Raw genomic sequence first — 11,398 nt, forward strand, 5'->3', positions numbered from 1 at the left:
TCAACTAAACTATATAAAGGGTGGGCCAGAAACCCTGCGCACATTTTGAAGAACGATACCTGCAACAAACAACAAAGTTTATTACTTGCAAAATCGAAGATTTTACAAGTATATTGGTCGGTTGTGTTTGTGACTCTGTCTGTTTGTTTGTTTGCTTGTTTGTTTGTCACCGGCCTACAGGTCACAATTTTCAACCGATCTTCACCAAACTTCACCAAGTGGTAGAGTTGGTCAAATGCCAGAAGCCTATTGTTTTTGGGGTCAATAGGTCAAAAGGTCAACATAGGCCAAAGGTCACCAACTTTGCTAAATTTCTAAAATCCTCAACTTTCATCCGATTGACTTGAAATTTGAAGACCACTTGCATATCTGGTCATTGAATTCAACCACCAAGAATTTTTGAGGTCAACATAGGCCAAATGGTCAACATAGGCCAAATTTCTAAAATCCTCAATTTTCATCCAATTGACTTGAAATTTGGAGAGGACTTGCATTGAATTCAACCACCAAGTATTCTTGAGGTCAACATAGGCCAAATGGTCAACATAGGCCAAATTTCTAAAATCCTCAATTTTCATCCAATTGACTTGAAATTTGAAAAGGACTTGCATATCTCGTCACTGAATTCAACCACAAATTATATTTTAGGTGAACATAGGTCAAAAGGTCAACATAGGCCAAATTTCTAAAATCCTCAATTTTCATCCAATTGACTTGAAATTTGAAGAGGACTTGCATATCTGGTCAGTGAATTCAACCACCAAGTATCTTTGAGGTCAACATAGGCCAAAAGGTCAACATAGGCCAAATTTCTAAAATCCTCAATTTTCATCCAACTGACATGAAATTTGAAGAGGACTTGCATATCTGGTCACTGAATTCAAACACCAAGTATTTTTGAGGTCACCATAGGCCATCATGTCACATTGAAAACTTTTGGGGGAGGGCGTATTTTGCAAGTATCGTGCTACGCATGACGTTTTCTTGTTATTGTTATTTGGTGCAAAACAAAACATGATTACTCGTAAATGGATGTGACCGCTTCAACACGCACAGGCATCACGTGATACGCAACAGGGTGAGGTGCATCACGTGATATGGATCGGGGTGAGCTTCGCTCACTGTGCTGCACACGTTTGTCTTTGCATTAGTTCAGTTCATTGTGAATTAGACGCCCTAATATGACGGAGGATATCGTGAGACAGAAAATTTGCGCTGTAGGCTTGTATTCTGTATCTGGAAATTCGGCTTAAGTTCACAGACAACTTGTCAAAGAATGTGGCGCCGACACAATTGACAGAAGAACCATCGTAGAATAAACAAGCAGTTTGATGAAACCGGCAGCATTCTTCCAAAACAGTCACCAGGTAGGCCTCGTACTGTTCAAACTGAGGAAATCAGAGCGGTCCTTCAACAACAACTCGACAGTAACACACCATTGTCAATTCGTCCTTTATCAAACGTCACCAACATAAGCCGATCAACGATTCGACGAATACTAAAGGACCTTAATGTGAAACCATACATACACAGATTAATTCACAAACTATCTGAGGATGATTTTGACAGGCACGTTGAGCCATGTGAGATATTGCTTGGGTTAATGGATATGGACAATGATTTGCAGAACAGGATCTTGTGGTCAGATGAATCCAAGTTTACTTTATCTGGTTCTGTGAATCGACATAACAGCGTGATATTGGCAGTAGACAACCCACGATTTGCTATTGAGCACAACGTGCAATATCAAGCCAGTATGTCCGATTGTCTGTCTGGGCAGGCATTTCTTCTGGAGGCATTGTTGGACCAATATTTTTCGAAGAAAATGTGATGCTGCAAATTACCGTCTAATATTGGAGCAGCATGTATTTCCACTCAATGATGGCCAAATGTGATTCATGCATGATGGTGCACCTGCTCATTATGCTGCCAGTGTACGCCAGGCCCTTGATTTGAACTTTACAGACAAATGGATTGGCCGTCGTGGTCCAGTTGAATGGCCGCCGCAGTCTTGCGATTTAACACCCTGTGATTTCTTCCTTTGGGGTTTCCTCAAACACAAAGTGTATGCGAGGAATCCTACGACCCTTAGCGACTTGAAACAATTCATCTGTAATGAGACTGCTGCCTTATCGACTGAAACATGCAGAACTGTATGTCAGAGTGTTTAATCACGGCTACAGCCGTGCAGAGACGATGAAGGAAAGCAGTTTGAACATTTTAACTGATCTGTTTCATGTATATTAGACTGAGTAGACTGTTTAACGAATAATCATGTTTTGTTTTGCACCAAAGAACAATAATAAAATTCGTTGTTTGTTGCAGTTATAGTTCTCAAAATGTGCCCAGGGTTTCTGGACCACCCTGTATATCTATAATAATAAAAGGCAGTGCCCGTCCGTCCGTCTGTCTGTCTCCTCCATAACTCCAAAACCATGAAACCTAGTGGCCCCAAACTTTGCATGCATAAACCTGGACCTCCAACCGATTGCAAGGATGAAAACTGGGTATTTGGGTGTGTTACAACTCCCTTTTTGAAGATGATTAACGAGGTGCTCATAAGAAGAAAAAAAACTGATGTGGTGGTTTACCAATATGGCGGGCTGCCATCTTGGTCAGCCCACTGCACCTAGCTGGGTGCTTAAGCCACCATTTTGTTTCAGCCTACTCAAATGTGCCTTGCCTTGGAAACACGATCGATTATAATCATTTCATGATTGAAGCATATCATCAAAATCTGTATTCGGATATTAGGATTGGATGCTGTAGACTCTCCAAATCTGGAGTGAAATCTGACAAAATTTACTGTATCTAGTGATTGGTCGAAAGCTTGTCAAAAAAAATCATAATAATAAAAGATCGACCGTCTTGAAGCTACGTCCATTATGTTACGGATTAGTCATTTCCACATTTGTTGTTATTATATACTTGTAGGATTTTGTTTCAGGTAATATTGTTGTTAACATTTGTGTGTGAAATAGGGATGACTTTAGTCAAAGGTAAAAAGCAATGTTTGTGGAAGAAAAAGAAAAACGCGGCACAGACACCGGAAGAGGAGAGAGGAGGAAAATTGGTGGGGAACAGAGACAGCCGTGAGTCGCATCGAGGCTGCGAGCGGACTTCTTATATTGGTCGCGAATGAATTGAGGCTTCCCGGGAAAGGGATTGCCCGCAACATTGTCCCATATTGCGATTGCAATTAAACCTGCGTCTAAGGTTTTGGTACCAAGCATGAACTATTGTTGGTGGGAAAGCAAGAGCCTCCATTGCAGGCCTGGTGTATCGTGTTTGGTCGTTGGGATTCCCATAATCGACCTCATCGTGTTAATCGCTGTTGGTTTCAATATAGACTTAATCGTTGGTGGATGTGGGGCGTGGATTGTACTCACGTTTTGGGGAATCGTTACCGTGCCGCCATCGGCCCGACCTCTCACCTCGTAACTCCTCGACCACAGCCGTGCCGATACCTGCCTATTGTTCGTGACGTTCTGCACGACGTCGACCTTCACCCAGCATGGAGATTCGTGCACGGACTTTGGGATTGCTACATTCCACTCACGTTTGGCGTATCGTGAGTTTATTGATTGGAGAGTGTTGGGGAATGATGGTACCATCATATGTATTGTTCATGAGATGCAAATGATATTTTTATGGTACTTTGGTTAAGAGTGTTATTATTGTGTATGTGAGAGTTCTTAATACAATTACTTGTTTTGTTCTACCACAATTGCATTGGTGTGGTTTTACCATGGTTCATTATAACACTCAAAATAACAAATCTTTCTGCCGCGTTCCCTCTCAAGACTCTGAGGGGCACCGTAACCTGAGTTTGGGGAGGTAACTCGTAACTGTTACTTAATTAATTTCTTCCGATTATTTATTTAAATGCAAATGAGGCACCCTGCTTGTATTGTGAAGTTTCTGCCATTTCTCACAGATATATCATAAAAAAAACAAAAAAAAAACAATGTAGAAGCAGGTCTCATGTTATGAACCGCAAACATGCGAGGTCTGCAAATGTTGGGAGCATGAATGTTGAGGTCCGAATGTACAGCATGAATCATACAAATGTGTGCAGTCCAAAGGTGGGCGGTCCGCTTCGAAAGTCCGCTTATCCGCTGCAGCGGACTAACGTTTTCGAAGCGGATAAGCGAATCGGAACAACCCCCGGAAACCGAAGCGGATAAGCGTAAGCGGACTACCGAAAAATTAAAGCGCATCGCGATTCGCCAAATCAGCTGTTAGCCTGAGCCGTTACTCTAGAATTGTGAATATTTATTTCAGTGAATAATAAGTGAAACCCTAACAACTCGGCTCTTGCGACATAACGCATTATATCATAACGTTATGTTCACGTCATGGTTTACGACATGGTTGTAACATAACGCATTACATCATGACGTTATGTTCACGTCATGGTTTACGGCATGTTCACGACACCATGACGAATAAACGGCAGTCCGTTGGCCCGCCATCTTGTTGACTTGTTTGTGTCTGAATAACCAAACGTTACAGCTCTCGCCCAATCTCTTCCCGCTCGAGTTCCGTGATGCTTGGGTAACTCTATTTCTCAGGCATAACACGCCGCTCCCGAGCTCTGCCTCGGTCGAGCGCGTGTTCAGCTACGGGTCGGACATCCTCAGGCCTAAGAGGTCGGCCCTGGCTGCACCGAACTTCGAGGCCCTCGTCTTCATGAAGGGCAACCTCCAAATCCTCAAGAAGGCCCACGAGGTGGAGGTGGAGGAGGAAGACGAGGACTAGTCAACAGACTGCTAGTCTGTTGACTAGTAGACTCTCTTGTCAAAGAAAGGACGGGCAAATTGATTTTTCTTTAATGTTACTTGCATATATTAAAATTATATTTAAATTAACTGTAGAGTAGAGTAGAGTCGAGTGGAAAACTTTATTTCAATAAATTTTGAATAAATTTTATTTAAATAAAAATGTATATTTTTGATCTTAAAAGCTTTGTTTGTCTTTGTAGTAGTTAGAAATGGCTATTTAGGCTTAAAAAGCATTAAATTCCCTTTAGAAACGTCAAAAATCGCTTTAAAAACGTCGAAGCGCTTTAAAAAAATCGAATCGAAGCGGATAAGCGGATAAGCGGTAAGCGGACTAAGATTTTCGGCCGCTGAAGCGGATAAGCGAATAAGCGGATAAGCGGTAAGCGGACTAAGATTTTCGGCCGCTGAAGCGGATAAGCGAATCGGACTACACGGGCTGGCGGAGCGGATAAGCGGTAAGCGGACTTAAAATTTTCCGAATCGCGCCCACCTATGTGCAGTACACATTATATAAACATGTACAGTGCGAATCGTATAACATGTACAGTACTAATCATATAACGTGTACAGTACTAATCATATAGCGTGTACAGTACTAATCATATAACGTGTACAGTACTAATCATATAACGTGTACAGTACTAGTCATATAAAGTGTACAGTACTACTTATATACCGTGTACAGTACTAATCATATAACGTGTACACTGTACAGTACTAATCATATAATGTGTACAGTACTAATCATATAACGTGTACAGTACTAATCATATAACGTGTACAGTACTAATCATATAACGTGTACAGTACTAATCATATAACGTGTACAGTACTAATCATATAGCCTAGCGGGTACAGTACGAATCCTAACGTGTGCAGTACGAATCATGCCGTGTACAGTACGAAACAACGTGTACCGTCCGAACCATACCGTGTAAAGTACGAAACATACCGTGGGCAGTACGCATCATAACGTGTACAGTACGAAACATTATAAACGTGTAGACATCACTCATCACATCAGTAATCCCTGTAAGTGTAAGGAACGTGTGGATTAAAGTGTTATTGAAAAACGAACAGAAGAACATCAAAATCCATGAAGGGATCGCAAAGTAAACATTACGGTAACAACACACAACCGTGATGAAGAACAATAGCATTCTTTGCAATGACGTTATCAACGACAATAATAATATTAATAATAATAATAACAACGGAGCAGGATCAGGATGGTTTTGACCTGAACCGCCATGAACCGCGCCACATTGATCAGATTCCCGCCATCGACAACCCACACCACACTCCTTCCAAGACACTAATGTCCGCGACGAACCTGTACGAGTGAGCTGCGCGACCACCTCTGGCAAAGCTCGCCAGGACCAACATTCGAGTTACCGACGCCGCCATGACAAAAACACGGAAATACCACAATACGCGTGACGTCATGACGCGGGACGTTTGGCCACTAACGTTGTTATTCGACAGTTTAAATGTCCTTCCTTTCCCCTTTTGCGATTAATTTATCTTTGCTATCCTCTTTCAATTGTAAAAATATTCGTTTATATCTTGTTTCCTTTGAAAGCATTGTACTACATTTATTGATATGACAGATCGATAAAACGAGAACAAACGGCCCATTCAAATTAATGTTTGACGCAACCAACAACCAATCAACAGCCGTACTCACTCGGACCTTCATGACATTGTGTTTATTTTAGGCGGTGAAGCCGCTGCATTATATACTCTGCGCTCGCGATGCGAAATATGAGGTTAAGTAATCGGGTACCTATGTGCGTACGGACGTATCTGCATTTTTAAAAAGTCTTGGCAAGCGTTGGTGCGATTGACACGAAAGTTTTACCATAGTATGCGTCTGCACATGCATAATTTTTAGTGATGATTATGACGTCATAGTTCACGAGGTAGGCGCCATCTTGGCATAAACGAAAAACTTTGGACCTCTATATCTCCGAAACGGCTCCACGGATAAAATTTAAACATGGCTCATTGTAAAAAACCCCGCATGGGGAATAACGGCTGTTAACGATGGTGTCATTGGTGCCTTCATTATGATGTCATAATTCCACAAATACCGTACAACGCTTTGTCCGATAAGTTTGAAATTTCCTGAGCGTGATCCACGCAATAATTATATTGTCTGGCAGCAATATTGGATTAAAGGAAAAAAAACACTTAAAAAAAGAGAGTTGGCTCGCACCAAGTCGACTGTGCGGTAAGTATTCTATGAATACCATGTCGTTGTGTATTGCAGTGATGTTGGCTATAACTTCTAGGGCCTAGGCAGTGACAGATGGAAAAAAGAAAAAAAAGATATATATTTTACATTTTAAATTTTAATGTATATATAATTTCAAGTCAAGGCTCATGGAAGTGCTGGAACACTGAAAGGATCACAATACAACAGGAAACGTAGATAGGGGGGGAACACCAACAGCAGAGTTGAAGCCTTCTAAGCGTTGCTTCTCCGTGCCCCCATCCTCCCTATCCCCATCCTCTTCCTCTTCCTCTCTCTCTCCTCCTTTCCCCTACTCCTTTATGTGCTTGTTAAAGTGGACATCTCTCTGACCATTCTCAGAGAGCCTCCTCAGTGTCGACGACTCTGGCATTTCACTCAGGCCAACTGGCACGGTCTTCAAGCAGCCATCAATCATCTGGACTGTTCTCCCATCTCTACCGCCTCTGACATCAACTCATCCTGGAAATTCTTCCAAAGTAAATTTCTCTCTCTCATGCACAGATTTATCCCATCTCGTCTTCAGTTGTCATACCCTTTCTCCCGTCCATGGTACACGGAATCTTGTGGTGAGGCTGTTCCCCAGAAACAACTTGCATTCGTCTCCTGGAAAGCAAATCCAACGGAAGGAAATCTCATTTCCTTTCACAAAGCCCGAAACAAGTGTGTGTCCACCCTCAGGAGAGCCAGTAAACAATATCTCTCCGTTCTCAAGACCGAACTCTCTTATCTGTCTCCCTTTTCCAAATCCTGGTGGCGTCTGGTCAAATCTGTTTCTGGTGTTTGTTCCCCCTCCATCCACTCCCTCACCTCAAACAGCTAAACAGCTGACTCCACATGTGAAAAAGCTGAATGCCTCAACTCTGTGTTTGCCTCTAAATCTTGTGTCCCAAACCCACCCCTCTCTGTACCCACCGTACCCAGTCGTACCCAGCTGCTCCTGGACTCTGTGTCCTTTCCTCCTGACAAGGTGGAAAAGTTTCTGTCAACCCTCGACTCTGATTCTGCAACAGGACCTGACGGCATCAGCCCACGGGTCCTAAAATCCTGTTCTTCCACTCTTTCACTCCCTCTCTCTGTTCTCTTCACCCTCTCTTTTGCTGAAGGTCATCTGACATCTGCATGGAAATCAGCCAACATCACCGCCTTGCACAAAAAGGTGCAAAAACAGATCCTAGCAACTAAAGACCAATCAGCCTTCTCCCAATTATCAGCAAAGTCATGGAATCCATCATTGCTTCGGATATGAAATCTTTCCTCTTCTCCAATGGCTTGATCTCTGATCATCAATTTGGTTTCAGACCAGGTCACTCTACTCTGGACATGCTGCTTCTGCTGTCTCAACAATGGATGGAGGTCCTCAATGCCAAACAGGAAATTAGAGCTGTCTCCCTTGACATATCACGTGCCTTCGATACGGTCCGGCACCCCGCTCTGCTCACCAAACTCTCCTCCTTTGGTATCCATGGAAATCTCCACGCATGGCTGGGGGACTTCCTCTCTAGTCATACATGTGGCCCTGAATGGGTTTCTCTCATCTCCTCTTCCTGTTCAGGCTGGAGTTCCCCAAGGCAGTGTTCTGGGCCCTGTGCTTTTTCTGGTCTTCATCAATGATCTCTCTGACTCTCTTGAAAATCCTTTCTATCTCTTTGCTGTTGACTCTACTCTCTGTCGCTCCATTCGTCGTCCCTCAGATCGGCAGTCTGCAGCCTCCTCACTCTCTGCAGACCTGGACAAAATCACAGACTGGGCAAACAAGGGAAACATGTCTTTCAATACTGACAAATCTCACACTCTTCCGATGTCTCTCCGAAAAGACCGACTTGACAACCCTCCCATCCACTTTCTGAATAATCCTCTCCAAGTTCTGTCACTCAAGCTTTTGGGTCTCACTATCTGCCATGATCTTTCCTGGGAAAACCACATTTCAAATCTGGCCTCCAAAGCTAGTCACCGACTGGGCATCCTCCATCGTGCGAAGTCCTTCCTTGGCACACCTGAGCTCCTCACCACATACAAGGCTTTCATCCACAGCTCAATGGAATACTGCTCTCCCCTCTGGGCTGGTGCTCCTGCCTTACACCTATCTCGTCTTCACGCTGTTGAAACCAAAGCGTTCAGAATCATTGGAATCTCCCGCGATGAAGCTAACTCCGAGGGCCTTTCACTCACTCACCGCAGGCAGGTTGGTGGTCTTTCCGTCTTCTACCGACTCTTCTCCGGCCTTGCCCCCCCCCCCCCCCTCCCAGCTCTCTCTGGGCTCTGTCCCCCAAATATTCCTACAGGTCGCACAAGATCTGCCTGCAACCCTCTTATGGTTAAACTGCCAAAATCAAGACTCTCTGCTCACCTTCACTCCTTCATTCCTCTTTTCTGCCGCCTCTGGAACAAACTCCCTCACTCTCTTCAATCCCACTCATCCCTCCAGGTCTTTAAAACAGCTGTTCACCACCATCTCTTATCTTCCCCCATCCAAAACCTTGATCTTTTCTACCCCCGCTAATTTCACCCCAAATCCACTTTTTTGAAATACCAACTTCTTTCCTGGAAGTCCTTGGTGTCCTTGTGTTTTATACTTCTCCCACCCCCCCCCCCTTCCCACGCCCCCTCCCCCCAAGCCCTCTCCCTCTCACACATCTCCCGATGTCCTTGCTCTCAAATGTTGTGTTTGTGTGCTTCCCCTTCTCTCCCCATCTTGTCTACCGCTTCCTCTTTTCATATATTTTGTTTGTCTGTTTGATTTGTTTTTGTGATAAATGTTAGCTCTTTCACAAGCCTCGATTCTGTTTACAAAAAAAAAAAAAAAAAATCCCCTCTCCTTCCCTTCCCCACTCTAGTTCTCCTCCCCTCTCTAGCCTCTCCCCCCCCTGCTTCCCCTCCTCCCCCACCTCTCTATCCTCCTTCCTCTCTCTCTCCCCCTTTCTCATACCGAGTCGTTTGCCATTGTCTTTCCAGCACTTCAGGCAGGAACTTCTTCAGGTTCAGGCAAGTTCAAATTGAACCCAAAGAGAACAAGAAAGAGCAATTAGAGATTTCAGGCCCTCGCCAGGACGTATTTTTAGTGATTTTAAAGGCTTTTTTTTTTGTTAAAACAAACAGCGGCCGAACCACGTGACCGATGACGTCATCATTATTCTTTTTCTCCATCAATGTATCCTTGAAGTTTGTACTTGTCAAATTATGATGTCATAATGGAGGAACGTATGACATGATCATTATTATGTGTTATTCCCCAGGGAGAGTTCTTTACAATGAGACATGTCTCAATTTTTCAATGCAGTGCTTTCGGAGATATAAAGGTGCAAAAGTGTTTCGGTTTTTCCAAGATGGCACCCGTACCACGTGACCTATGACGTCATAATTATTTTTACAATCCTCAGGAGGAGGCGCACCTATGGTGAAAATTTCCTGTCAATTGGACCAACGGTTGCAGAGAAAATCATATTTATTCTGCGTGGACAGACAGACAAGCGGACTCAAGTGCAATACCCTCTCATGTGGTGGGATAATAAACTAAAGGTGAATAAATGGAGGGTTTGGGGTTTTTTTTGGCACACCCTTTATTGTAATCATATTGGATGTCGGACAAGTAACCTGGTCAATAAACGCAAGTAACCTGGTTTCAGACTCTCTTTCAACATGTTGAACCCCCAATGGGAAATCACATCAGATCAGATCATAAAGGTCTGATATCATTCCTGCTTTAAATTTGCCCAGTGTGTTCGCAAACGGTGAACCTTATTATTGACCAGGAGGGTGCAGAGTGCCATTGCATTTCGGCATCGGATGGTGAAGTGGGCGATATTCTTGTAGTGAACTATACTACAGGGTGTCCCATAAGTCTGGAGCATCATGAAATGAAAGAATCATGAAAAAAATCATTCTTAAACGAAAAAAAATAATCATGAATCACTTCATTTGCTCAATGATTCCAGACTTATGGGACACCCTGTATACTGAACCTTTACAAACAACAGCTTCTCAACCCCTTGAGGGTTTGCATAAAAGTGGGGAAAGATTCCTCCATAACCTGCAAATGTTTGCCCTCCTTGGTCCTAAATTTGAAATTCCATTTGAAATAGCTTGCTGGACCATCAGATAACCCTCTGGCATGGATGTTCAGGCTACTGTCAGGCATCCTGCCACACCTTACTTTACTAACCCACATCGTGAATTATATATACAGTAACTAGCAAATAACCCATCCTTTCAGACAGGTTCATTCCTTCTACCTCCTCCTTCCTGGTCTTACACCATCTGACCATTCTGTGCTTTGTCTCCAACGCCCCGAACGCCCCTAGGTTTCTGCAGGGCTCACACGGTCCACCATCAATCCCCTTCTGGTGAAACTATCAGCTAA

The 11,398-nt window shown here is 43.5% G+C and overlaps 1 protein-coding gene across 1 annotated transcript in view; it reads right to left on the reverse strand.

Annotated features, from left to right (window-relative positions):
- ISCA2 (iron-sulfur cluster assembly 2) overlaps nt 1-6,219 on the reverse strand; it is a 28,122-nt gene extending 21,903 nt beyond the window's left edge. The window contains exon 1 of the mRNA XM_068132550.2: nt 6,118-6,219. Coding sequence (XP_067988651.1) covers nt 6,118-6,191 — 74 coding nt within the window. The 5' untranslated portion in view covers nt 6,192-6,219. The remainder of the gene's footprint in view (nt 1-6,117) is intronic.
- Between the last annotated feature and the right edge of the window lie 5,179 nt (nt 6,220-11,398).

The sequence above is a fragment of the Myxine glutinosa genome, chromosome 12 (assembly GCF_964187855.1).
Source record: "Myxine glutinosa chromosome 12, kmMyxGlut1.1, whole genome shotgun sequence".
NCBI classification, from domain to species: domain Eukaryota; kingdom Metazoa; phylum Chordata; class Myxini; order Myxiniformes; family Myxinidae; genus Myxine; species Myxine glutinosa.